Source organism: Neopsephotus bourkii, unplaced genomic scaffold (genome assembly GCF_033783945.1).
Source record: "Neopsephotus bourkii isolate Nb327-2 ecotype Australia unplaced genomic scaffold, CSIRO-AGI_Nbou_v1 NB_838, whole genome shotgun sequence".
NCBI lineage: Eukaryota > Metazoa > Chordata > Aves > Psittaciformes > Psittacidae > Neopsephotus > Neopsephotus bourkii.
In genome coordinates this window covers 2450953-2478408 of record NW_026901334.1, presented here as the reverse complement: position 1 = coordinate 2478408, position 27456 = coordinate 2450953, and the positions used below count along the sequence as shown (strand labels likewise).

Here is a 27456-nt window from a genome sequence, read left to right as displayed (position 1 = left end):
ATTCTGTAATAGCTTCTACTTAAAGTTTATGGTGGATTTTTTTAATGCTTTTAAGCTCATTTACTAGCATATAGCTATCTAGATGACTTTTTGTACTCTAATCAACTGTTAAGTCATGAACATGAGGAGGACACATTATGAGAGTGGATGTGCAACAAAAGGTTCTGCAGTGAGTGCTGTATCTTTTTCTTTTCCCACTAGAATTGAGAGGAAGATTGCAACAATCTCATTGGAAAGCAAATCTCCACAGAAGACTGTTGAAAATGGTAGGTGTGAGAGTGTTAGTTGTTGTAATGGATGGGCTTGGGCATGGGTGTCTGCCTCTGACTGAAGTTGTCAGTAGGAGGAGTTTCTGTGCTCTGTGCTGCAGAGCAGAGTGCAGTTCTGCCTGGGCAGATTCACAGAGCTGGGGTTAGTTCTTTCTGTAATCACAAGTGCCCAAAGCTCTGACCAGGGTTTTTCACTGACTGAGGGTTGGGGGAGGGATCTGTAATACAAAGATGAAGGAAGAAGTAGCTCAGCATCCCATGTGGCATCACGTTCAGTGAGGAGGCATGGGTACAGATCTGGGACTCGATTTCCCTTGGCTGGGGAAAATCAAAGATTTTAATGGCTTGCACCTGCCACAGGGGAGACTGAGCTGAGCTCTTAGGCAGAAGCTCTTCCCTGTGAGGGTGCTGAGGCGCTGGCACAGGGTGCCCAGAGAAGCTGTGGCTGCCCCATCCCTGGCAGTGTTCAAGGCCAGGTTGGACACAGGGGCTTGGAGCAAGCTGCTCCAGTGGAAGGGGTCCCTGCCCGTGGCAGGGGTTGGAGCTGGAGGAGCTTTAAGGTCTGTGATTCTCAAACTTCTTCAGAGCATTAAAGTAAATTTTAAGAACGTAAGGGGACTTCACAAATATTTCTCCTTTGGATCCCAAACAGAATTACAGACTGATAGAACGTGTGTTTGAAAAATTAAACCCCTCTTCTTAATGAGCAGATTCAGTGCATGATGGTTTTTGACACTTACAACTCTTCTCCCAAACTAGGTGGCAGCTTAGGTGGGAGGAAACAAGCACAAAGCAACGAGAACATGAATAGCAGTAAATGGAAATCTACTTTTTCACCAATATCCGACATCAACCTGACCAAAACTACAGATAGTCCCTTGCAATCGGTTTCATCTCTGAGCCAGAATTCGCTGTTTGCCTTCAGGCCCTCCACGGAGGATAGCTTTGCCATGGATGCCAAGATCCCGGCACACCCCAGGAAAAGCATTGCCATGCCCTCCTCCGGGGCCGATGGGCTCAGCCCCAGTACAAACTCCACTAATGGCTTTCCATACAATGGTGGACTGTCAAGTGACATGGGTTTACACAGCTTTATCGATGGTGCTTCTCTTCCACATAAAGCTTCAGATGTGACAACTTCCAACTGCACCCTGGGTTTCCAGTCACAGCGAAGCAAAGATGTGGGGGTATCGGAAACGAATCCTTTCTTGAACAAGAGGCAACTCGAAGGCCTCAGCGGCACGAAAGGAGAAGACTTAAATCGGGCAGGGGTCAAAGGCAAAGACATCAGCGAGATCAGCATCCGCACTGGGGGTTCTGCAGACAAAAACTCTTTGCAGCATAACGGAAAGGTTGGCAAAGGACGGGACCGAGATGTGGAGTTTAAAAATGGCCACAACCTTTTCATTTCTGCTGCTGTTTCCTCTGGTGGCCTTCTGAATGGTAAAAGCCTTTCTACTGCTGTTTCTTCAGCAGGCAACCCAGCATCTTCTGTTCAGACACACCATCCTTTCCTAAACACTTTGACCACTGGATCACAGTTCCCCCTCGGCCCCATGGCCTTGCAAGCAAACCTCAACTCGGTGACAAACTCCTCAGTATTGCAGTCCTTATTTAATTCAATGCCAGCTGCTGCCAGTCTGGTCCACGTGTCATCAGCTGCAACCAGACTGACTAATTCTCACACTATGGGGAACTTCTCTCCTGGGGTTACAGGTGGAACAGTTGGAGGTAGGCAGAACTCTTTCTCTGGTATAAGACAGGGCCTAAAGGAAAGTCTGACACTGCCTCTCCAGGGGTGAAACCCTTTCATTTCTGCAGGATGTGAAGCAGATCTGTCCCACATAACCAGTCTCCTCTATCTCTCGGAAATGCTAGGATGAGTTCAGTTCCCCACAGTGAAATCTCATGAGCTTTGTCTACTAGATGGGCTTGTTGTATCACCTTTAATGAAACAATACACCCAGACTTTGTGATTTCATAATGTATGCTTGTTCAGATGTTGCTGTGTTGGAACCAGCTTGGGTCCGCCTGCAGGTAAAAGCTGTAACTTGTCCTGGTACCAAGTTGGGGATCTCTAACTTGACAACTTGAGTAAAGGTTGAGATTAGGCCTTGAATGGAATTAGCATGATCCAGGAAGAGCAAAACATCAGTGCCTCTTCAGAGGAGATGGTGTTGGGAATTGCATAGCATTCTGGCTCTTGAATGGACATGAAGAGCATTTCTTTGCCAGGAAGGGCAATGCCATATGCACCTTGCACTTCTGGGATTCTGCACAGGCTTGGCTTCTGTGGCCCAAACCAGAGACAAGCTGGCAGGACTAGAAGATAGTCTGAACCTGCCGTTACTAAGTGTCCAAGGCAGTTTTTCTTACCTGTCCATAATCATTCAGGCACCATGTCGGGAAATCCTAACTCTCACATCTCTCAGCACGTAGATTTGCTGGAAATGCAATCTCCCCTCTGCTTTCCTGTAAGTGGGAAAGCAGGAGGGTGGGGAGGGAAGAGCAGCAATTTGAGTCTCCAGATAAACAACTCTAAAGACCACGTAATCTCATCAAAAGTCTACCTGTGTGGTATAGAACTGACAGTTCTTGGGTCTGACCATTTTTCCTCGTGGCATTTAGAGGTTGGCAGTAGGAAAGGTAAGTGAAATCTTTTGTACCTCCTGGCCTGCACCATTATCTCTCATTGCTTGCTACCTTCTCATGCTGCATATTTTTGTATGGGGCCGTAACTATTTTGATTTTGCTTTTTTTCTATTTATTTTTCTTTTTGGTTTTGTTTCTCTTGTCAGTTGAGACTGTACAAAGCCCATCTGTTGAAGCTGAGTTTTTCTCTCCTGTTTGCAGGTATTTTTAACCATGCGGTGCCTTCTGCCTCCTCTCCTCATCAGTTTGGAGCCAGTTTCAGCAGCAGTGCTGTCTCTAGCAGCACAGTGCTAAGCTTAAACCCTCTGCAGGCTGTTGCCAGCACCTCATCCTCATCCTTCCCACCCCCTTCCTCTAATTTAGTAACATCTAGTGAGACTAGATCTGCTCAGCACCTCAACAGAGCGCCAGTGCAATCTGTTTTCCATCCCCCTCCTAACGTTTCATTGCCCCCACCTCCTCCATTGCTCGCTTCTAACTCCGAGCCTGCGCTTCTGCAGAACCTGCCATCCATCCCACCTGGTGAAGCCTTTCTGCCACCCTCTTCTGCTGCTTCTGTCCAACCTGCTAACGCTTCTTTGTCTATTAAGCTAGCTTCTCTCCAGCACAAAACCTCCCGCCCCTCCTTTACAGTCCATCACCCGCCTCTGCCCCGCTTGGCACTGGCACAGTCCGCGCCCATGATCACGCAGTCCAACGCTGCTGGCACGGCCGCTCTCTGGGTCACACTTGGCATGCAGCCTCCTTATGCTTCGCACCTTTCTGGGGTTAAGCCACGATAAAGAGCTTGCTTAGCTAACAGTTCTTATTTTGTAAGGTAAGGCTAGATCAAACAAAAGAGGAGTTTTGTACAAGATGCTGAATGATGCTTCTTGCTTTTCAGAGAGAGGTTGGGGATGGGCTCTGGGAAAGAAAAACCTCTCAAATGTGGGAAGCAAATGATCTGATGGCAGAGGATGGAGAGCCTCAATGCTCTCTGTTCTGGGAGTCAGGATTTCTCGACAAGGAGTGCTCACAATAGTATCTCTGCTCTGTCTTGTCTGACATGAGGATTATGTTCAGGTTGAGATCACTTCATGAAAATGTTTATTTTGAAGATCAGGAACCAAGAGAAATGTCTATTTTTAAGTATGGTTTTATACAGTTGCTGGAAGTGGTTGTTGCCTGTTCCCCCCTCCCTTCTTCTTGCCTTTCGACACAGACTGTTGCATCTGCCCAAGTCCACATCCGCATAGCGTTAGGCTGCCTGGTGGTGCTGCTTTGTGACTCTCTGTGGCAATGTGGTGGTCTTGGTTTTACTGCCACTCATTAATAACTGCTCTAAATGATCCCAGAGTTAAAAATCTCTGGTTTGCGAGCTGCAGCTTTGTCTCGCAGAGCAAATGCACTGGTCTTGCATTGCACTTAATGTGCCCCCTGCATCAGTGGCAAACACAACCTCACGTAGCAAAGGGTTGTGATTTATCTGTGTGCTACCGCTTCATTGGACTTGCCTGCAAGGGCTGAGAGTCACCAGCTCACCAGATGCTCTATTTATTCTCACTTGGCAATCACTGGCTTACTGAGTACACTGTGAATGAGAACACAGGGGATGTTCAGGGTTAACTGTGCTCCGTGCTTCATAAAGGCTGGGGCTGCAGAAGAGACGAGGGGTTCTGGAGACTGTGTGCATTTTCACTGAAGCAGGTATTTAAATGTCTTTAGAGCAACTCCAGAATAAAGTGCACCACTACAGAGTTGGGTACTGTTAATGGAAATACTCTGTGGCATCCTGATGTAACAGCTTGTGCTTGCAAAGTGAAATCGGTCTGTTAGGCCCCAGAGCTTGCTCCGTGCTTTTCTTGTAGGTCTTTATATGTTGTTGCTGTTCTCTGATACCAAAGCTACGTACAATTTATGGTTGAATACTCTGCCACTTATAAAGCATATGACTCAATTACAATATATACCTGAGAGATTCTTTTGGCTGTGCCTTGTCTATAGTGTCTTCATCATCAAATTGCTCCACAGACACAAACAAATCCTCATTAGGCTTTTGTGAGGCATGTAAGTATTAATTCCCCCTTCCGTACAAGGAAGTGAGGCCGAGTTTTGAGTAATGTGGTCCCTGCATGCCAGCAGAGAGCAACAGTGTGATGTGGAAGGGGCTTGAGAGACCCTGAATAGAAACGAGATGGGGGAGAAGGGGCAAGGAGGGGTTTGTATCTGTGAGACTCGGGTGAGAACAGCCTGAAAGCCTTGTGCTGAAGCAGTTGTCTGACCTGGAACTGAAGCTATACTGGGCTAGACTGCCATCCATGTGGTGGGCCCTGTCACAGAATGGTTCTGAGCAAAATAAGCAAGGCACAGAAGTGATGCATGGAGCAAAGTAGCTGGATGACAAAGCTGGCTCATGGAGCAAAGCAACAGAAATCTTGCTACCAGGAGATGGTGTGTGACAGATGGACCGTAGCTGTGGTCCTGCTCTGTGTGACTCTTGAACATAGGTCAAATACTTGAGCAGTTCATTGACTTTGGTGTGATGACTGTGCTCAAAGTCCTTGGTGAACCAAGGCTGAGCTCTGGGCTCGGGGGCTAAACTGCTTTGCTTCTCTCCCAGGGGAATACAAAATGCAAAGGAGATAAGTGTGTGCTAGGAAGAGGTGAAGTGTAGGGGGGGGGTACTTATTTTCCCCACCTCGAGGTCCTTCATGGGAGGACTGAGTTCAGTGGGCTTACACTGTTCAAGGCCAGGTTGGACACAGGGGCTTGGAGCAAGCTGCTCCAGTGGAAGGGGTCCCTGCCCATGGCAGGGGGTTGGAACTGGGTGAGCCTTAAGGTCCCTTCCAACCCAAACCATTCTGTGAAAGTCTGCTCTGGGGCCTTGTGTTGCTCCTGGAGGCATCCTTTCTGCCTAACTGCGGTTGGGACAAGAGTTGCTCCTCCTTTGCTGGCTGGCAAGGCCTTGGAGCACTGTAGAAATGATTGACACATCTAACACATGGTAGAGTTTTGTCTTTTATTTAGATGAGTCTCTTCCTCTCCTCCTGTTGTGCAGGTAACTAGGATTTCTACCTCAACCCAATGTGACCTATGCAAGGACAACGTGGACCAACTTCACTCGGCTTCCACTGAAAGGTGCTCACCTGGCCTGTGCAGGGGTTTCTACTCTCTTACTACTGGACAAAATAAAACCATAAAAAGACCTAAACGACAGAGAAAAGATTTACTGTGAATCTGAGTTAAAAAAAAAAAAAACCAACAGAAAAAAAAGACAAAAAAAAAAAAGGCAAAAGAAATGCTTAAAGCTCCAGTTTGTATTGTTGATAGTTTAGATAAAGGTATTTATCTTTTTTTTAAAGTGAAAACAATTTTGACTTATTTTATTCCACCTAGAAGCATAAACACAACTTATTATTAAATTTTCTGATTAATAAAGGACTGGCACACCAGCAGAGATGTAAAGAGCCTCCTCTCGGTGCTATTTCATCCGTCAGAACTGTGCCTCTAGTTTGAATCCTTGGTGCTGAATTTGGAGGGTTGAGCAATGCCAAACCCAGTTCTCAGAAGGGTCTGCAGTTTATTTATTCACCTTGCTCTGTTCATATGCCAAAAGCCATCTGGTTTGCAGCAGTGGGAGCTACAGAGAAAGGCAGGCTTCTAACTAAAGCTGTGTTTTAATTGGAACTCTGTTAACTGGGGAGGGTTTAACTGTGTTCATTACCAACAAGAACTCGGGCTCCCCTCTGGGGTGGCAGCTAAGAGTCCCTGGGGTGGCCCAGGTGAGCTCCACCAGCACAGGCACCTTTGAAAGGAGAAATCCCAAGTCCTGCCCCATTCAAACTACTTCACTGGGCCATTTGCCGTTGCTGGTGGCACTCAAGTCACTGTGAATTTTGGTAGCTAGTCTGGTACCTTGTTTTGGGATGTCATTGGCATATGAACAGGGTGTGTGATCACTGGTATTGGTCAGGCCCTTGCTACAGCGTTGGGAAGACGGAGCATAGGGCTTCTGTCCTGGTGCAAGTAGCAGATTTTCTCAGCTTGCTGGTTTTTGTTCCAAGTACAATGTATTTTGTTAATAGGGTTTTGATACTTGAGTCAGAGATGGATCAGCCGTGTACATTGATGGACAAAGTGCATTTTGCTTTTGTATTTCCTTGCTTTTAAGTAGGTCTAAATGGTAGTTCACAAAACCACCCCGATCCTCGCCTGTGTGCTGCCACACGATCCGACTGGTGCAGTTCCTGTATTGTGACTTGGTGTTCTGTGTACAGAAAGGGCTGCTCCGAGCAGCAGCTGTATTTTATAGAGATGTGATGAGAAAAATATAAATTTCATATACTTTTATTTCATTTATTTTTAGATTGTACAATGCACAGTAAACTTGTAAAAACTTATTTATTCGAGTGCACAAAGGGAGGAGGAGGATGATCCATTCAGTAGAGATCACACTGGGCTGTGGTTCAGACTGGGCCAGGTACCACTAAAGGAAAGTACAGGCAAGGAAGGGGAATTGCAACAGCAAAATGATGTTTAGGCTTCGGGGAACATCTTCTTGCCAGGCCTGTGCTCGGAGGGGCAGCCCTGGCTGCTCTGCATGGGAGTGCTCACTGTCCTGGAATCCCATCCGGGTCAGTAGTGCTCCCTGTTGAGTCTCCCACCTCCAGGAGTTGGGCATTCCCCTCTCCTTGGGCTCTGCCAAGGCCAGAGCATCCCATGGTCACTAAGAGCGCGTTCATAGCTGCTTAACTCCTGCCTCAGGGTTTGAAGTCAGCACGAGACCTCTGCTCCCTTGTGTGCTTGCTCCTGCTGCCTGGCTCCATGAGGAACGGCTGCAAGCGCCATGCGGGTGTGTTCCAGAGCGGTCCTTGAACTCTGCAGGCTCCTGCAGATATCAGTGAGGCCCTTTCCTCTGTCCCTCACCCCTGGCAATCTTAGTAGAGGTCTAGGACAAAGTGCAGTTACTCTGTTGATTCCCAAGTGTGTCTTCCATAGGCAGCCTTTGTGCGTGGAAACTTGTCCTGAGCGCGCCGCCTTACTCGCTGGAAAGGGAAGGGATCGATAGCCCTGGAAATTAGGGACATTTGGGAATCGTTTTCTGCTTTGTGTGTGGGAGAGGACTTGAGAGCGCCGCGCCCTGCTGAGCTCCTAACAGCGAGGGGGAAACCTGGAGAAGGGCAAAGATGCTCAGAGGGTGAGAGCTGAGAAGCATCCGGTAGCTTCAGTGGAAGCCGTACACAGTTTATGTCCTGGAATCCAGGAAGACAAATGTAACCCAGATGTTTTGCAGCTGGGAGTCCGGCAGCTCCAGCTTCTTCCAGCTCCTTGGGTGACTGGGAGTTGCAGAGCTGCCTTAGCATCCTTCCCAGCAGGCGGCAGAGTGCTCAGTCTCTGAAGGCTTTAACGTGGTAGGCTGTGCCTGAGCAATTGCTGGAGGGGCAGCGGCCTTAATTTTGTCTCCCCCCTATCATTTATATCCCTGCTGAGGAAGATGGGGACACCCAAGCTTTTAATTGCTGCTTTTCAGATCCTCTTCTGAAAAGGCACCGAGATTCCGTGTTCCTTGGACCTTTCATGCTCCCCTTCAGCTTTGCCCTGAGCTTCACAGCAGTTCAGCAGTTGGTGTATGGTGAGCAGGATGGAACTGTCAGGCATGGCTATACCTGGTGTTGAGTAATTGCATTGTGTGGCAGCTACGGTCTAGATCCTTGTAGTAATCCCCACTGGGATGTGCTTCCAGGAAGGTGCCCGATGAGGTAACGCTTGTGGGGAGCAGTGCTGAGATGGGAACCAGGCTGAGTGCAGGTTCTGGGACTGGTGTCTGGGTTGTGTTATCCGAGAGATGCTGCCAAGGGATTTGTGGTGTTGTCTTCGTCTCTCCCTGATCTTGCTTTGCCATAACCTTGGCCAAGTTCAACCTGTTCCCCCTCGAGCATTTCTCTTGCTGTGGGGCTGCTGAAGGAGCAGCTTGGAGCTGCTCAGATCTGATCCAGAAGGCCACAGGAATAAGACCCTCGTGACCCTCCTGTGTAGGAATGCTGTGCCAGAGGTCTGGAACCTGTTCCCAGTGGCTGGAGACACTTGTGAGAAGTCGAAGCCGAGCAGCCAGTTCCCAAGGGAATCCCTTCTGCGAGCCCACACCCTGCCGGGTCCATGCGTTCCGTGGCTCTCACACAAGTCCCCCTCTCCTCCGCGCCGCTGCTGCCAGGGATGCTCAGATGCAGCTTGGAGCAGGCGCCTTGCCAAGAGGAAAGAAGGAGCTTCCCGAGCCGTGCGCTGAGCCAAGCCTGCGCCCGCTGCTGCCTGCCAGGAGCCAGCCCTGCTCTTGTCCTGGGTTTGCTGCCTCTGCCCTGGGCTCAGCCCACCGGGATGCGCCAGGCTGGGAGGCTCCAAAGGCACCGGATCTCAATGTGCTCTTTGCTGTGTGTTCATCATTCAGCAGCGATCCCTCCGTTAGCCGGGGATGAGGGGCACCAGCAGGCCCATTGCTCTGCTTTTCGTGTAGAGGAGGGAGAAGGTGGGAAGATGTTGCTGGAGGACATAAGGGAAGGGGGAGTTGCCAGCATCAGGGGATGGAGCACATCCTCCTTGATGAACGTGGCACTGTCTCCAGCTGGTTTCTTCCAATGGCAGGGACTTGTGCTTCCATCTCATTTCCTTCCTTCCTAATGGCAACGACCGCTTTATCTTCTGGTGCCCGGTTTGTGCTCACTTCCCCTGTGTCAGGACTGGCTGGTGGGGTGTGCGTATGGGGATGCAGGTTAGCTTGTAGGGGCTGAACCTGCGCTTGCACCTATGGTCACTGACGCACCCAGGAGAGGAGGTTGCATCACTTGAACGTAACGGGAGCCACCGGTCACTGGTTTTGTGAGTCAAGAGCTTTCAGGTCCCCAGGGCTTGGCACTCCTCAGCCTGAAGCTCACCCAGCCCAGTTAATGTCAGTGTTGAGTCGCTTTCTTCTTTATACTTGAGCAGGTGACTTGTCTGTTTGAAACCTGCCCAGCAGAGGTTTCAGCTTGGTGAGCTCTTCCTTTGCATCTCAGTCTCATTTCAGAATGCTTCAGCATCCCTTGGCCACGGGGCCCGGTGTGTGTAGAGGTTCAGGAGGTTCCTTCTGAGAGGTCTGGTGCCACTTCTTCAACCTCCTTCTTCAGGGGCTGGCTGAGGTGGCCTTAAAGGTCCCTTCCAACCCAAACTCCTCCCTGGTTCTCTGTATCCGCACTGGGTGCGGGGGCCAGGGTCAGGCAGCTCGGGGTCACCTCCAGGGACCAGCGTGGTTTGGTTCTGCTCTGCAGGGATGTTGTATTTGAAAGCAGCCTCTGCTCCCCGGACCTGTTCTGGTTTCCACTGGAAGAGCCCCAGCAGAGGAGCGGCTGCAGGGCAGGGGGAGCATCCGCGGGTGTGGAGCTGGTGTCTGCCATGGGCTGGGTGATGGTGTTGGTGGGGTGCGGTGGCCGTGCTGCAGCTCATCTCCTCCGAGGCTCCCCGTGCTCTCGGTCACCCTATGGGGACACTGGCACAAGGCCCTGTGGGACCTGAGCTGCTCAGGAGCTGCTGGAAGAGGAGGCTCAGTTCTTGGGCTGCCGATGGTGACTCCCCTCCAGGCTCAGCCCCCACCATGGTCCTTCCTTGGCCGGTCTGGAGCTCGTGCTCATCACCTCCAGGCACGGTACCAAAGGTGCTTCCCCAGCCCGGGGTCACTGTCCCTTCCCATGGCAGAAGATGCTCCTTAGGACTGATGGGATGGGATGTGATGGGAGAAGGCTTTGGTGGATCAAGTCCTAGGTACAACCCCTTCCTGTGCTGAATTCAGTCTTTTAATAGAGGGTTTGGAAACCTGAACATTATGGGTGTGCTTATTTCTTGGAGGGAGTTATCCCAACCCACCCAGCTCTTGCCAGATTCCGCTTCCCTTGGTTTGCCTGAGCCAAAAGCACAAAGAGGGTTAAGTGGTGGGAGCTCCAAGCAGACGATTCCTTTGGGGAAGGTGTGGACGCTGTTGCAGTGAACTGCAAACCAACAGAAACGTGCTTGAAAGCCACGGTTCAGGGAGAAGAAATGATTCAGTGTTCCAGTGTTCTTGTGAGCTCCCCTTGCAGCACAAGGAGACATCACAGGGAGGGCTTGGGAAGCTCAGCTCTGCGCTCCCTGCGGGAGTTCTCCACTTCCCATGGCTGTTCCGGAGGTTTTTGTTTGCTCCATAGCTTGCATGGCAGGTTGGCACTGAACGATGGAGTGCGCCTTTTGAAGGGGGTCTTGTGCCATGTTTTATTTATCCTTATGCATTATAACCATACAAGTGTCCATTTAGACTGAGTATTGCAAGAAAAGATGGGAACTTCAGGGTTTAAACCTAGGCCACAAATAAAGGGAAACTTCTGCAGCGTGTTTGCTGTTTGTGCCCCGGTCTCTGACGCTTTTCATGGTCAAAACCAAACCCGCACTCCAAAATACTGAGGTTTGGGATGTGAACCCTGATGTTCCCACCGTTGGCACCCCTTGGCTGGCTCCAGGCGCAGCCGCTGGCGTTGCCGGGGCAGCCCCATCGCTTCGGGAGGTTTTGGTGGTGGAGCTGCGGAGGCGGAAGGGGCTGAGCCATCCTTGTGTAACCCCTCGGTCTCACGTGAAACCCCAGCTCTTTAGGTCTCTGTTGTACTTCAAGGCGGCAGGAGGGAGAGCCTGCCCCCGCCGAGTGGGCCCTGGGTAGGGGAAGCAGGAGATGAGGAGGTTGCTGTTGCTCAGGAATTGATTCGTTAACTTTTAACTACTAATGAAATCCATTTTGCAGTGGATTTTTACCCCCCCCCCCCCCCCAGTTTTTCTTAGGGCAGTGATAATGGGATGTTTCCTAGTGAATAGGAATTAGTTTATATAATTTTAGTCTATTAAATTGAATTATTTAAAATTCAGACTTCCCCTAATTTATCTTTTTATTTTTGTTGTTGTTGTCGTTGGAGTTTTGTTTTATTTGATACCGCTCACTTGGCCTCTCATTCCTTTCATTCTTCCATAGAACTAGAATGAATTCTTCTGCTCTGTATATATGTATGTATAATATATATATTTCCACCCTGCCTTTCTAATTCTCCCCAATGTAAGAGTTAGGGGTTTTATTCTTTCCTCCCCTCCCTCCACTTAATTTCTTGTGTCTTTACCTTGATTTGTAATTGAAACAATGCTTTGAAGTTTGGTCTTTATATTAAAGTGTCTGTATTTTAATACACCGTCTTGTTGTGGCGTCTCACTGCTTCAGCAGCCAGCAAGGAAATGGGGGCTCTGGATGTGGCTTTATCTGGGGGCAGCAGCCATGCCCCCCCACATCCTGACTCGGTGCCTTCAGCTCTGGGGAGGCCAGGGGCAGCCGAGCTCATGGGGTTTAACGTGCTGGTGCGCCTCTGGGGACCCTTTTAGCCAGTGAAGGGAAGGGATGTGTTCAAACGCTGTTGAAGAGGAATGGCTGGAGGAGCCTTAAAGCGAGCTGCAGGCCCCATTGCAGCTCCTGGCCTGAGATGGGTTTTAGGTGCTGTGCACAGGCAGCAGCAGGACCCAGCCCTGTCTGTCTGAGCCTGTTTGGTTGTTACAGGGGCTACAGTGAGCGCTCGGCTCCGGTACAAACCCCTCCAACCTGGAGCATCTGCAGCTGCATCCTGAGCAGGGTCCCTGCCTCCAGCCACCACCGTGCTCCTCCTCATGGGGCTGAGAGCATCGTCTCCATAGAACCAACCGGGTTGGAAAAGCCCTTTAAGCCCATCCAGTGCCCAGCAGTGCCAAGGCCACCCCTAACCCATGGCACTGAGGTCTCCATGCTGCGTGAACCCTTGCAGGGATGGTGACTGCAGCCTGTTCCAGTGCCCCTAAGCACCGAGCTCGCTCCATCCACCCCTCCCCAGGGAAGGTTCTGGGTTCTCAGACACCCAGCAAGATTAAAACAAGTGTTTATTGGAAATGTCGCTGTACAACAGATAACTGGCTTCAGGACACCGTCGGGAGCCTGTACACAGCACTGAAATACAAAAGCACAGTGACCAGAGGAGGAAACATGACCGATTGTCCGTAACATCACAAGCAGCCGATGTGGATCTCGAGGTGTCTTGGCAGTACCATCCTCCTGAAAGCTCACCCAGTGTCCTACAACAGTCTGGAAGTGGATCCCAGTTACTTACCGGGCTGGCCACGGGCCCATGTAAGGCTTCACAGCATTTGTCTTACATTCAGGTCAGAAATGTCATTAACCTCTTAAATGGGGGTGGGATTCTCTCCTGCTCCCCCGACTGTTCCCATAACAGAAAATGCCCAATTTTAGGTACAGTGAAGGTGGCAGCTCTGCCAGGAGCTGAAAGGCACAAGGTTGGGAAGGGGCTGTTCCAGAGGGCAGCAGGATGAGAGCTGCTGCTGCGCCAGCCGCTTGCTGGCTGGCAATGATTGAATGTGGCAGAATTCCCAGGCTTTATGTATGGACTGACTTTGTGCATTGATGGATTCACAGATGCTGAACCCCACGGCACTCAGTTTGGGTTTCTGCCCCTAAAGCGGTGCTGCAGCAACATTCCTGGCTGGCAAAGCAACCCTGAGGCTGGAGCTGCATCCACCCATCCATCCTCGCAAGCGACCAGACCAGGTTCTGTCAGTGAGGCTGCTGTGCACCCACCAGCATGGCAGGAACATGCCCCTGCACTGAGGTAAAGCAGAGGAGGCTTGTGAGGATTAAACTGCACTTTAAAAGTCAGCTGAGGACACTAATTCCCTAAAGCACAAGCTTTGTGTTCCTGCCTTTAATCCCTCGCTGCTGCTTCCACCAGAGCTGCCATCTGTCTTCAGAACCGCCCTGGGTTCTGCTTCCACCTCATCATGCCCTCAGCTCATTGTGCAGGCCAGCTGCCCCTCGGCTTGTTCTGGCAATTTCTGGAGCGAGCACCTGGAATGATTGAAAGGAAAGGGAGTATCTGGGGAGGGAAAGGAAAAACCTTGGCTTTGAGACTGAATCTGAAGCATCAGTGACATCTGCCACTCTCCCGGTACCCAGCAGCATGAGCTCAGGGCAGGCCAGGTCACCGAGGCTCGCAGTACAGACTCGTTTCAGCACCAACTCCCAGCCAGAGGAAGAGACTCGGAGCTTCCCTTCCAGCCCAGCTCACAGCCCAGGCTGCCCCTCGCTTACCCTGTGCTGTTGGCTGCGGCAGCGCTCCTCCTACCCAGGTGAACCCCCAAAGTTCACCTTGTGCTGCATCTGCCCGAGTCCCTTCTGTCATCAAGGGCCTGACAATGGTACCTGGGACCTTCCTGGAGGTTTTCCTGATCTGGTTCCAGGGTAGCTGCTGCCAGCTGCACCCTCTGCTGCTGTGGGCATCAGGAATCTGGGTGTCCTGCAGCCCCGGGGTGCGGGTCCTTCCACCCCTCATCCCTGGGCAGTTTCCCTTTGTGCAGCCACAGCGCTGTTCCCTGGCAGCTCGTCATGACCGTGGCACAGTGTCCTGGCCTTCCAGTGTCCCAGTGTTTCTCTTTGGATGCTCACAAAGGGGAGGAACACTGCAGGAACTCAGGGGATGAAGGGTTACTGCCCAGCTCTCACATGCTCTCCAAGATTAACTTCTGCAGGGCCTGAAGCCACAACCTCCAGCCAAAGTGCAGCAGTTCCATCCTTCCAAACCTCCACCTGGCTTCCTTCCTGCCCCCTCCATGGGTCTCACTCTGCTCTCTCCTCCCTGTGCTTTCAGCTTGGCTTTCAAATGCATTTGTGGAGTGCTCTAAGTGGGCTGCAGCGTGGGCTCCTCCAGCCTCTAGGAACTGAAACAACCTGCCCAGAGGAGGGAGAAAGAAGAAAACCACTCCAGAGGCCGGTGCTAGTGACTGCCTTGACACAGGGGATGTCACCCCCTGTCACCTGCAGCTGAGCTCTCCTGTTGTTAGTGGAAGGCTTCCAGCTCCTCCACAACATCAGGCTTGGTGAGCATGGAATGGCTTTGCAATGAGCAGGAGTGCATGGGACAGGGTTAACCCTGCAAGCACAGAAATGCCATCAGGTGGAGCATCCTCTGCCAGCAGGGGCTGAACAACCCCTGGAGACTGCAGGAAGATCCTGAGCCAGAAAAGCTGAGCAGCTCCCTGCAGGAGAAGGAGGGGAGGAAGAGGAGGGCTGGAGGTGGCTCAGGGCCTGCCCCAGCAGCAGAGAACAGTGGGTGCTGCAGCTCTGTTCAGTCCCTGCCTCCTCTGCTCTCCTGCCAGCGGTGCAGCAGTGAAGCCTGGCTGCCTCCGGAGCTGGGGCAAGTGGGAATGTGCAAAGAATTCTGTGTTAAAAAAATCATACAAAATGATGTGGCTAATAAATTAAAAAGTCCCTTGGTCACTGCTGCAGGGCAACTGCTGCTGCTGTCCCCGGGGAGTGCAGCCTGGGGCCAGGCACCAGGTCAGCTCCAGAGAGGGGACTACTGCCTGCGTGCTCCCAGCTGGAAGCGGGCTTCCTCCGAGATCCCATACTGCTCCAGGGGGTCCTGCAGCAAGAGCAGAGGGGAGGCACCAGTGAGACACAGACAAGGGGGAGGCCAGGACTGGATGTTCCCCAGCGCAGCCCTGGCTGCTGTTTCTGGTGCCGAAAGCCAGGCAGCCCCCAGGGAGGACACAGGGAACAACCACGCATGGTTCAAGGCCACGCTGGTGCAGGAGCACACAGGTGAGCTGCAGCCGCCTCCATCACCTCGAGCAGGGATGCTCGAGGAGCCTGGCAGGGGTGTGAGAGGGTCTGGACCCACTCATGCTGGGACTCCCACCAGTTCTTTGGAGGAGTTCACAGGCAGCTCTGCCCAGCTACAAACCCTGGGCCACTCCACCACGGGAAGAGGGACAGAGCTGGGCACAGCGCAGGCTGCTCAGGGGAGGAAGACTCAGGTCTGGCTGTTGGGAGCACGGCTTCAGGCTCTGGCTTACTACAGGATCTCTTTCATACCCATGGCAGCAAAGAGCCCTGTGCAGGACAGCTGCCAGCAGCACCAGACACTGCTGGCCCTGCTCCAGTCCAAACCCACCATCACCACTGACAAGCCAACTTCCAGGGACCCACTCACCTTCCCTGTCATTTTCTGGATCTCATTCCGGTAGAAGATCAAGCTCCTCCTCATGAACTCATAGCTGTAAGACAGGAACAGACCCTGGGCAGGCTGAGCAGGGCAGGACGTGAAGTTTCAGCTGCTATTTAGAGCCAGAGGGAAGCTGGCTTGGGAGGAGACAACCACTCTTCCTCCCTGCCTTCACCACAAGCCCATCCCAGAAAACAAACAGCCCAGAGCAGCCAAGGCAGCCCTGGCCCTGGTGGCTCAGCCTACCTGGCTCGCTTGAGGGCCTCAATCCACTCCTGACACTGCTCCTCACTGTCACACTCGAAGCAGTATTTCCTCTCGGGCTCCTCAATGAAACCTGCCAGGGACAAGGAAAAGGCTTCAGGGAGGTCCTGGCAGTGCTGCCTGTGCTCCACTGGGCTCTCACAGCAAGAGCCAGGCCGCAGTTCACGTCTCTGTTCAACCAAGATGATCTGTGACGAGCTGGTAGCACAACCTCTGGCCCCTCTCCCTTACCCTGCGTGGCTCCTGGCTGGCCCTGAGCCTCTGCCACCATCTGTCAGCAGCCAAAGACTGCTGCAAAGAGGAAAGAGCAACTTCTCTCACCGAGAGCAGCAGCTTGGAACTGAACCAGAGCAGCATGGCCATGGCTGACTGCAGCTCCCTGAGCCTCCTTGCAAACAGTCTGCACAGACTGAGTAATCCAAGTGGAAAATGGCCCCAAGGAAGCAATTGTGATCTATGCAGAGAGCAGCCATCTGAGACATTAAATGTACTCAGAGAAGGCACTGACCTGTCTTTGCTTGAGGCTTTTGGGAATTTGGTACTAAGCACAGCAGAAAGCGAGTCCCTGTGCAAGTCCTGCTCTTCACCAAGACAGAATCAGGACATCTAATTAATGACACTGTCCTCAGAGCTCTGCTCTTTAGTACACAGTCCACAGAGATCCAGGCTGCTGCTGAGAAATAACTGGGTCAGACTGCACCAGACCCCTCAGGGCTGCTGTGCAGGGACAAACCCAACCCCAACTGCACTCGGTTCCTTTTCCAGGACCCCTCATTCACCAGTTCCCAACAAACCTAAGGAAATTTGGAGCTGGTGCTTAGGGAGATCAGCGTGTTCAGGCTACTTGAGGGTGCTCTGCAGACAGCAAGAACACCAGCTCTCCCAGTGGGAAGGGGAGACAAGGCTCTGCAGAGAGAAGCAGCTGTGCCTGACAACCAGGCCAAAAGATATGGGGATGGCCTTGGAGAAACATCCTGTTATTTCTGCCACATACCTCTCACACAATGATTAGTTGTTGGATGAAAGACTGCTCACAAAGGACGACACACCACGGGCCAGCTGGAGCCATGGCTATCGACACAAGGACGAACAGCGTGACGGGAGGACTGGTGCTAGATTAGCTCTGCAGATGGTTTAGCTGAGGCTGACTTTTGTTTTGATGAATGCAGCAGCACAGAAGCAGCGATCTGTCAGCACCAAACCCTCCACAAGCCATGGTCTGGTTTTGTCCCTGCTTCTCTCCCCACAAGCAGCTGTGCAAGTCACGCAGACTGGTTCAGCCAGCAACAAAACACTAATGGGGGATGGCAATGCCAGAGTAGTAACTGGCAGCTGAGGAGGAGGAGAAGGGCTGAGGGGCATTGAGGAGGAGGAAAAGGCTGAGGAGCACTGGCCCTACTGTCACCACAGAAAGAGAGGGGAAAGAACGAACTAAGCAGCAAAACCTTTCCTTTCACATAGCACTATTTGCCATAAGGGAAACACAAAGGAGATGCAGAGATGGAACTCACTGATTGAGAAGACGTTCTCCTCCTCTTTGGTGATCCTGCAGTGCTCCAGCAGCAGAGCTCCAATGGGCTGGAAAAGACCCGGAGAGAGGGATTAAGCCACGCTGCCCACCAGCACAACAGTGGGCTGAACCCAATCTGCCAAGTGCCATTTAAGTGAGTTTCACCACCTGATGCTACCTTTAAAGTAACTCACTCCAATTACATGGATGTTCCATGTTTTTTAATGAACCTTTTGGTGTCTGCAGTCATGCTTCACTGTGCCAGTCCTACCTGGAACACTCTGTGTACGTGAATGAGGTATTAAACATCTCTGCTTGCTCACATTCAACCCTGGCATTAGCACTGTTTCTGTGATGTGAGGACCCTGAAGATTTACTTCCTTGCTCAGTAAATGAAACAAAGATGAAATACTTAACATGACACAGAACAACTCACACTGTGCTTGGTACGGGCAGTCCTGGAGCCTTGCAGGGGCTTAAGAACAGCGTGTGATGAACCAGAACAGCTCAGAACAGACAAAGGGTAGGTGCTATTTGCTCGCTAGCGCACAGAGCGAGGACATGGGAACCAAAGGGGGATAAAAGCCACAAAGGCAACCCACAAAAAGCAAATTCTTTTGTCCAAGCTAAACAAACTGTGAGAGGCAAACAGGGCAGCAGGGAAGATACTGAAAAACCTGGTTGAGTCTCCATTTCTGGCACATCGGTTTTACATTAGCACCCTCCACCTATGTGCTGAGCTCCTTTGATCCATTCAAGAACACCCTCTCCCCTCATCAGAGCACACACACGTGCTTTGAGACCAAACCACCACCAGGAAAGGGAGCAGAGCAGCGCTGGTGGCAGCGGAGGAGATGGGCTCTGTCCTCAGAGCAGTGCAGGAGCCAGACCTGAGCCTGCCCAGGGCCATGAGCCAGAGGTGCTCGCATCTCCATCTCCCTGGTGGCAGCCACTGCAGCACCAGTGAAGCAGTGGCTGTGCTTGGGCAGAGAGGAGGAACGGGCAGTGCTGGGAAGAGGAGCTCAGCCCTTATCAGGGTGAAAGAGTCCTGACAGACTAAGTCTAAAACCACCAAAGGAAGCTTTCCAGCTCCGGCCTGGAGCACCAGCATGCACACAGCACTTGTCTTCACACGCATCATTATAGCACTTTTATATTCGCTTTCCAACAAAAGACTCTTTAGCAACAGTTATGAAGGGATTCGCTAAAAATCACCAGATCTCAGCAGTGGCAAAGCTGCAAACAGAACCCAAAGGTCACATCCCTCAGTTCTATCTTTTATCTAGACCCAAGCAGGGCTTCTGCATGCCCAGAAGACCAATGGTGCCAGGGTACGGCCACCAGAGCATCCTGGTAACAGTGAGCATTGTGTGCAGGCAGAATTCCTGACATGGAACGTTAATACCTTTCCCAGGAGAGCGAAATCTCAGCCTCCCCTCACAGTCTGGCGCGACAGGGCACAGTCCTACAGACAAACATCACAAACCCCACCTCTGGCAGCCCTGGGGCCACAGTTATGTGTAACAGCTTCACTCCAAGCTCCCAGGAGAAGCAGCTGGGAGTGCTGAGATGGCAGCGCTGCTCCTCACCACTCTCAGGTCTCACTGAGTTGATGGAAGAGGAAACGTGGCTGCTGTGTCCTGGCTCTGGCAGCCTCTTATTGCACCAATGTACCAAACCCATGCAATCAATTCAGAGAAGTGACAGGGAGGAGCTTTTATAGGGTAGATTAAGAGCACTTATAGAGCAGCAGCTCTTCCCTGTGAGGGTGCTGAGGCGCTGGCACAGGGTGCCCAGAGAAGCTGTGGCTGCCCCATCCCTGGCAGTGCTCAAGGCCAGGTTGGACACAGGGGCTTGGAGCAAGCTGCTCCAGTGGAAGGGGTCCCTGCCCGTGGCAGGGGTTGGGACTGAATGAGCTTTAAGCTCCCTTCAACCCAACCCAGGCTGGGATTGTGTGGAGACAAATGAGGACGCAGCTGATTCCCTACCTCCGCTTCGTCCGTCCGGAAGTAGAAGAGAAAGTTGACAACCAGCTTCACGAGGCGTTTCTTTAACACTGCAAAGGAAACCGGTGCTGAGGTGGGCACAGGGGGCGAGCGCTCAGCGCGATGGGGCAGAGGGAACCCCTTTCCATCCCTGCCATGGCGCCGACCCCACCAAACCCATGGGGAAGCCCTGCTCCAGAGGCTCCTGGGCCGGCAGAGCGCACAGCATCCCCTCAGTGACAGGCACAGGATGCAGCCCGCCGGCCTGGGGCTGTCAGCACCGGTGTTACTCAGAGACAAAGCCCACAGGTCTCCAAGGAGAGGACAACGCAAGGAAAGGGAGGATTCCCAACGCTCCAGCGCTGCTTTGCAAGGGAATTCGCTGCGATACTCAAGGGACGAGCCTCTTCCTCCCACCCCTGCCCCGCCGCCATGTCCCCAAGGCCCCCAAGGCGTGCTCCATGTCCTACCCCCCCCTCTCACCGCTCCCCTTCTTGGGCACCCGCATCAAGATCTCGGCCGCCTTCTCGGCGGGCTGCCGGGCCAGGGACAGCAGCTCCCGCTCGTTGTACCTCATGGCGAGCCCCGCTCACACCCGCCCCATCGCCCGCCCGGATCCGCTCCCGGCCGCCCCGGAACCGATCGCTACGGGAGCCGGAGCGGGCACCGCGCATGCGCACAGCGGGAGCGGGAGCGGCGGCAGCCGGTACGGGCCTGGGGAGCGGGAGGGCGATCGGGGGGGGGTTTGGGTGTCCAGTGATGGGTGCTGGGGGGCTGAGCCGTTGTTGGGGTGTTGGGGGGGGCTTTGGTGTGATCCTTGCTGAGGGTCTGGGGCTGTTCGGGGCCTTTGAGCCCTTGCGGAGGTGTGTGGGGCTTTGGCCTAGGGCTGGGGAGGTTTGCGGGGGGTGTTTGGGGTCTTGGGCCTTTGCTGAGGGTCTGGGGGTAATGTGGGGGGGACGGGCGGTTTTGACCCTTGGCGAGGGGTTCGGGGGTGTTTGTGGGGGGGTTTGATGCCTTTGAGAGGGACCTTGAGCCCTTGGTGAGGGCTTGAGGGGAGTTGAGAGGGGCTGAGCCTTGCTGGGGGGTGCTCGGGGGGGACTTTGAGGCCTGCTGAGGGGCTGGGGGTCTCTGGTGCTCCTGCAAAGGGCTTACCGGGGTGGCGGAATCGTCCCTGGGGGGAGGAAAGTGGCAGGGGGGTTCTAGGAGCCCCTAGGGGCACTGGGGACAGGGTGCTGAGGCCCTGGCCCTGCTGGGGTGGGGGGGTTGGAGGCCTTGGGGCTGTGTACGGGTGGCTCTGGGGCCGGGGGAGGTGGGGGGACAGCACTGAACCTATGGAGAAGGCTTTGGCAGGTTCTGGGGCCGTTCACTGCCAAGGGGGAGGGTTGGAAGCTCCTGTTTTGGGTTGCTGGTGGGGCTGCAGAGCCTCGTTGGGCCCAGTTGAGCTTGGGGAGGAGAATGTCTGTGTAGAAACAGTGGCTGAGAAGATGCGGCGCTCTCTGGAGGCTTGTTCATAGAGGCCTAGAATGGAAGGGAGCTTCAAGCTCATTCAGCTCCAACCCCTGCCACGGGCAGGGACCCCTTCCACTGGAGCAGCTTGCTCCAAGCCCCTGTGTCCAGCCTGGCCTTGAGCACTGCCAGGGATGGGGCAGCCACAGCTTCTCTGGGCACCCTGTGCCAGCGCCTCAGCACCCTCACAGGGAAGAGCTTCTGCCTAAGCTCAGCTCAGTCTCCGCTACATCAGATTAAAGCCGTTCCCCCTTGTCCTGTTACTATTAAGCCTTGTCAAAAGCCCCTCTCCAGCTTTCTTGTAGGCCCCCTTTAATATTTAACCAATATTACATTGTTATTCTGGGTCATTTTCCTTCCCCGCTTACTGAGCCAGTGGTGCAAGACCCGCTGTGGTTGACACTGCATCAAGCGGCGAGTGTCCAGGGCACGGTTTGTGGTGCTCATCTCTCATCCTTGCTGATGGGTCTAAATAGTGGGGGGACCTCCAGGTTGGGAAAAGCATTAATTATCACTCACATTGCTTTTCGTCCTCTTTCCAGACTTTCTCCATAAGTAGCTGAAGCACAAAAGTCCCCATCATGGATTTTCAGCATCGTCCTGGGGGCAAAACGGGCAGTGGAGGCGTAGCCTCTGCCTCAGAAAGTAACCGAGACCGCAGGGAAAGGCTCCGGCAGTTGGCTTTGGAAACCATCGACATCAACAAGGTGAGCCTTGGCCTCTGTGTGTGTAGGAAAGAAAAGACACAGGGCTTCTGTCCTGCAGGAATGGCCTGTCCAGCTGTGGGGAAACATTTAGGGCTTTGCCTGAGTGAAATAGCTTGGAAGGTGTGAGATTTAGTGGAGGGTTCTGGATTGGAATGAAGTATTTCTGTTCCTGGTAATGTGGGAGTTGAATGAGGAGCACTTGTGATGGGGCTGATCACAGAGGTGCCAGCACTTTGTGTTCAAGCTGCTGGTACTATATTACGTTCAGCCTTCTCAGGACTGGTTGATATTTTGCTGTTTCCTGCCTGCAGTTGGGTATGCTGTCACCGGTGAACAGCTGTTCTGTTTCATAGTCCTAAAGCAGTATTGTGGTGGTAATTTAAATCTGTGAACCCAGTTCTTCCAATGCAGAAGAAGGTTGTCAATATTTTGGTTATCCTGTTGTTTTGCCATGTATTTTGCTCATAACTTTTGAACAATTATCTTCTTAGGACCCTTATTTTATGAAAAATCACTTGGGCTCTTATGAATGCAAGCTCTGTCTGACACTGCACAACAATGAGGTGAGCTGAGAGGCTGGCTGGCTGCATCTTGGCAGCAGGGATTTTAGAATACAGCTTCAGGTGCAAGAACCTGGGACGTGCCTGATGGCTGAGTGCTGAGGAGATGCGGGGGGGTGGTGGCTTGTGTGTGCTAAGCCTGACTGCTCATGACAGTTCAGCAGTTGGGAGCAATCTAATTTTTGAGTTAAGATTCCTTCTCTGCTGAGGATTAAAATACCCTTGTCAATGCATGATGCTGTCTCTCCTCTGTGACAAGTATCTCTCAGTGTAGGATGTGCCTTCGTTTAACTTTCTTATTCCTTGTTTTTTATTGCAGGGAAGTTACTTAGCCCATACCCAGGGGAAGAAGCATCAGACCAATCTGTAAGTTGTTCTCCACTGTAGCTTTATTCTCCATTACTGAAGCACTTTAAAACTTAAGTGGTGCACATCTACAGATCTTCACCTCCTTTATCCAGTAGCCACTGTGCCTGAATGTTCTTTCGCTGTGTTTGTTTCCTAGGGAACAGCCTGGCATTAGCCAGGGGGGACAGCCTAGATCTGCTCCAAAACAAGACAAGCTCCATTTCGAGCTCAAGTTCAAAGCCAGTTTTGGGATTTCTGAAGGAAGGGGGAGAAAGAGTTTTGAAAGCAGATTGTCTGAGTCTGGTTAGAAGGATCTGGTTTTGTGAATACCAGCTGGGAGAAGTTTGTAAGCTTTATTTGAAGAAATGCAAAGTTTGCTTTGGTATAGATGAGTAGCTTGTGTGGTTTTCTTCTTTTATGTTTCAAGAAGTCTTCCCAAATCCAAGGTCAGCTTTGGGGAGGATAAGATAAATGAGATGACAGCCTTTAGGCAGGGGGGCCATGGATACAAGTGGCCTGTAGTGGTGCATGTGGAGGAGAAATAGCAGGTTTTTGTGGCATGCTTTCTGTGAAGCACTGAACCTTCCATGGGAAGGGATTCAAGCTGCTCCTAGTGTGTCCTTTAGAAACAAGTGGGGCTAACCTTTTCAATTTGGCACGTGTCAAATCACTCTGCAGGGCCCGTCGAGCTGCCAAGGAGGCCAAGGAGGCCCCTGCCCAGCCTGCACCAGAAAAGGTCAAAGTGGAAGTGAAGAAATTTGTGAAAATTGGAAGACCAGGCTATAAAGGTTTGTTGGGGGGGGGGGGGGTCTGTTGTGGGAGGCACCCAACGTCTGCCCGAGCTGATGAAGTGCACTGTTGGGGATGTGATTTATTCATTAGTGTTCTGAGCAGTTCTGGCTATGAATAAGAAATGGGCTTATCTCCTGATGTCTGTTGTTGAAATTGCCATGGAACATCTCTTTACTGCTGACAGTCGAGTGAGAATCATTTTAATAATAGATTGGTATGTCTCAGTCAGCTCTTAGTAGGAATCATGCAGCAGATAATGATGTTTCAGTCTCTCTTCTCATTTTACTGTGCTGTACTATCATTCAGTAATGCTCATAAATCACTGCATGTATAGCTCAAGTGTTTTCTCTGAACTCCTCATTGTTTTGGTTTGGCCTTCAGTGTAAAACTTGGCTTCTTTGCCTCCCAGCTTTGTTCTGCAGTGCACAGTGCTTGCCCTTCAGCAGCTGAATTTCAGTGGAGATCCTTAGTAGAATCACAGAATCATTAAGGTTGGAAGTGACCATTAACCTAACACTGCCAGGGCCACCACTAAACCGTGTCCCTAAGTGCCACATCTACACGTCCTTTAAACACCTCCAGGGGCAGTGACTCCACCTCTTCCCTGGGCAGCCTGCTCCAGTGCTTGACAGCCCTTTCAGTGGAGAAACTGTTCCCAATATCCAGTCTAAACTTTCCCTGGTGCAGCTTGAGGCCATTTCCTTTTGTCCTATCATTTGTTACCTGGGAGAAAGAACCGACCCCATCTCACTACAGCCTCCTTTCAGGTAGTTGTAGAGAGTGAGAAGGACTCCCCTGAGCCTCCCTTTCTCCAGGCTGAACAAACCCAGTTCCCTCAGCCGTTCCTCATCAGACTTGTGCTCCAGACACTACAGCATCGTTGGACCTGCTCCAGCAGCTCAGTGTCTTTTTCTTGTGATGAGGGGCCTGAAACTGAACACAGTAGTGACTTTGGTTAAAAACAATGTGGCATTTTGTTTGATAAACAGAAGAAAAATGTTGTACTATCTCGTTGCTGAAAGCTTTGAGTGTTTCTTAGGGCAGAAATAATGTTGCTCTAACCCTGCTTTGTTCACTGAGCTTTCTTCTTTTCTTTACAGTGACCAAACAGAGAGACCCAGAAACAGGCCAGCAGAGCCTTCTCTTCCAGGTAAGGGCACTGTCAAATTCTTGGTGTCAGGATTATCTGAGTAAAAGTGCTGCTGAACAAGCAGTTCTTGGCAAGCTTCATGAAATTAATAATGATTAAAAAAAGGCCTCATCTGCCTGATGCTCTGCTGCTGATTGTGTGAGGCAAATCCACCTTGTCACGGTCAGGCTGTTTCCTTTGGTGGCATCTGTTTGGAACTGACCTCTCAATATGCTTCACAGTTGAGGGATTTGTTTTGTACAAAGGTGGGGTGGAAAGGGAATATTCTCCTGTCCTGGACATCTCCTTAATGCTGAAACAACACCCCAACAGATTGATTATCCAGAGATTGCAGAAAGTATCATGCCTCGTCACCGGTTCATGTCAGCCTATGAGCAGAGGATTGAGCCCCCTGACAGACGCTGGCAATACCTTTTGATGGCAGCAGAGCCCTATGAAACCATAGCCTTCAAGGTAAGATTTGGGTTTAATGGATTGTTGGGGAAGTTCCTTCTTATCTTTTCCAAGTCATTAATTCCCAGTGACCACTATTGTAGACTTCTGTTCTAGCCTGCAGGGGGTTAACGGAATGGAGAGGGGGGTCAAGAAGATACGACTGGAAATCATTAAACCCTACTGAGAATTGGTGGAGGACTCTGGCATGAAAATTAGGCTGTGTGCTGAGCTCTGGGGAGCTGTTGAATTCTCAGCACGGAAAGGAGCTGCCTGGGCTTTGCTCCTCGGCCTTTGTGCAGATGTGGAGAGAGGGGATTTTGCCAACACACTTGTCCTTGACTGATAGGGATGTAACTTAATTCTTTCCTGGCCCCATCTCTATCTAATAACATCCGAGACTAGCACATCTCACAAAGGCCTGGAATAACTGTGCTTATCTTGCAGGCTCTGGGGCTAAAAAGGGCCATTGAGCTAATCTGGTGGTGCTAATAATAGGTCCTTGTTCTTTTTTGCTGCAGGTGCCAAGCAGAGAAATCGACAAAGCAGAGGGAAAGTTTTGGACTCACTGGAACAGAGAAACCAAACAGGTAACTGGAGCAGTGCAAAAAGGTTGGAGAGGGATATCAGAGCACCTTGGGGGGAAAGGTGATGCAAGAAGAGTGTGCATCAGTTACATTCATGCTGGCTTTGATGCTTAAATCTTCATTCCTTTTAGGCCAGGTTGGATGGGTCTTGGAGCAAGCTGCTCTAGTGGAAGGTGTCCCTGCCAGTGGCAGGGGTTGGAACTGTATGAGCTTTAAGGTTCCTTCCAACCCAAACCATTCTCTGATTCTATGAATGCAGCTGTGCAGTGACTCCTCCTGACAGAGGAGTCTGTGAGAATTGAACCAGGGAGGCAGATCCTTGGTTGCTGCCAGCAGCAGCAGGGGGGTGCATAAACGTGCAACACCGTGCCCACTGTGTGGCTCCTGGCTGCAGGTCTGGTGAGCCTGTGGTGCGGATATACAGCAGAGTGGGGGGATGCTGACCCATCACAGAGAGCTTAGTGCTGAGAACATGTTTCAGAGGAGTTAAGTACTAGACAAGACCAGTACACGTCAGGAATGCTGCCAGGGTAGAATAGCGACTATGGTCTGTGCAGCTACCAAGGCAGTAGAGACCTGAGCTGTGTTCCTGGAGACAGAGGGCAGCTGTCTGTGTGATGCCACAAAGCTGTCCTGAGCATCAATTGTTCCCTTTTCTGCTTTCCTCCCCTCCCCAGTTCTTCCTTCAATTCCACTTCAAGATGGAGAAGCCCCCAGCTCCTCCAAACCTCCCTCCAGGGCCCCCGACTGTGAAGCGGCCTCCTCCACCTCCGCTGATGAACGGCTTGCCCCCGCGGCCACCTCTGCCTGACTCCATGCCACCACCTCCTCCAGGAGGCATGACCCTGCCTCCTATGCCTCCCTCTGGACCGGTGCCACCGCCTCCAGTGCCACCGCAGTTGCCACCAGCCCCCGGTGTACCCCCTCCGGCTCCTCTGCCACCCATGATGAGGCCACCGCTCCCCACAGAGGGGCCGGGCACTATCCCCCCTCCGCCTCCCTCCAACTGAAGCCCCTCCTGGACTCAGTCCTGCTGGACTCCTCCAGCCCCTCTCTTTTTATACGCAGCTCATGACTGATTGAGAGACCTCTTTCGGGTTTGTACACCTGCACATTTGACTAAATCCTGTAGGTTCATTAAAAGCTTTCCAATTTTCCTTTCTGTTTTCCTGTGTTTTGGTTAAAATACTGCCATGTGTTCACTTCCTTTAGCCCTTAGGTCAAACACTCCCCGTCTGGTTTCACGTTGGAAATTCTCCAAAGAAGAGACAAAGGATTGGAAATCTCAAGGCACTTTGCCTCCTAACTGAAAAGCTACATCAGCCTCAGCACAGCTGTGGCTGGATGTGTATCCCAGAAATTCCCAGCCAGTGAATCAGTTGAAGTCCTTTATGGAGCTGCTCGTTCAGTGATGGGGAGACTTGTCACAGGCAGATGGGCAGGATTCCGTTACTGGGTCACCACTGATGGCACTGCCTTTCTGCTCCTGGTGCCAGAGCACTCAGGTGTTGCCAGCTAAAAGCTGGAAGCCTCTCCACCGAGGCAGTCCGTTTGGATTGCTTCTCGGGAGTCCTTGAAAAGCACCAGACAAGATCTCAACTGAAGCCAGATTCCTCCCTTCCGGAAGGCAGCTGCAGCTCCT

At 51.9% G+C, this 27456-nt stretch overlaps 3 protein-coding genes across 8 annotated transcripts in view; 2 read left to right on the top strand and 1 right to left on the bottom strand.

Moving 5' to 3' along the window:
* DOT1L (DOT1 like histone lysine methyltransferase) overlaps positions 1–7255 on the top strand; it is a 68403-nt gene extending 61148 nt beyond the window's left edge. For 5 of the 6 annotated variants that reach the window (XM_061355999.1, XM_061355996.1, XM_061356000.1 and 2 more), the window contains 4 exons: positions 202–266; positions 1029–2000; positions 3123–3738; positions 5959–7255. In XM_061355999.1, the coding sequence (XP_061211983.1) occupies positions 202–266; positions 1029–2000; positions 3123–3703 (1618 nt within the window). In that variant the 3' untranslated portion in view covers positions 3704–3738; positions 5959–7255. The remainder of the gene's footprint in view (positions 1–201; positions 267–1028; positions 2001–3122; positions 3739–5958) is intronic. The other variant, XM_061356001.1, reaches the window with a different exon arrangement.
* A 7919-nt stretch (positions 7256–15174) lies between these two features.
* PLEKHJ1 (pleckstrin homology domain containing J1) lies at positions 15175–20336 on the bottom strand. The gene is made up of 6 exons (XM_061356039.1): positions 20216–20336; positions 19736–19803; positions 17749–17815; positions 16220–16310; positions 15962–16025; positions 15175–15391 (listed from the first exon to the last, which is right to left on the bottom strand). Exons 1-6 carry the CDS (start codon positions 20307–20309, stop codon positions 15326–15328), a joined length of 450 nt encoding a protein of 149 aa, XP_061212023.1. The 5' UTR covers positions 20310–20336; the 3' UTR covers positions 15175–15325.
* Positions 20328–26971, top strand: SF3A2 (splicing factor 3a subunit 2). Its single transcript, XM_061356026.1, has 9 exons — positions 20328–20438; positions 21781–21945; positions 22437–22508; positions 22825–22871; positions 23532–23641; positions 24746–24795; positions 25108–25248; positions 25749–25817; positions 26492–26971. The coding sequence occupies exons 2-9, from the start codon at positions 21820–21822 to the stop codon at positions 26822–26824; spliced, it is 948 nt and encodes a 315-aa protein (XP_061212010.1). The 5' UTR covers positions 20328–20438; positions 21781–21819; the 3' UTR covers positions 26825–26971.
* Positions 26972–27456: the final 485 nt, after the last annotated feature.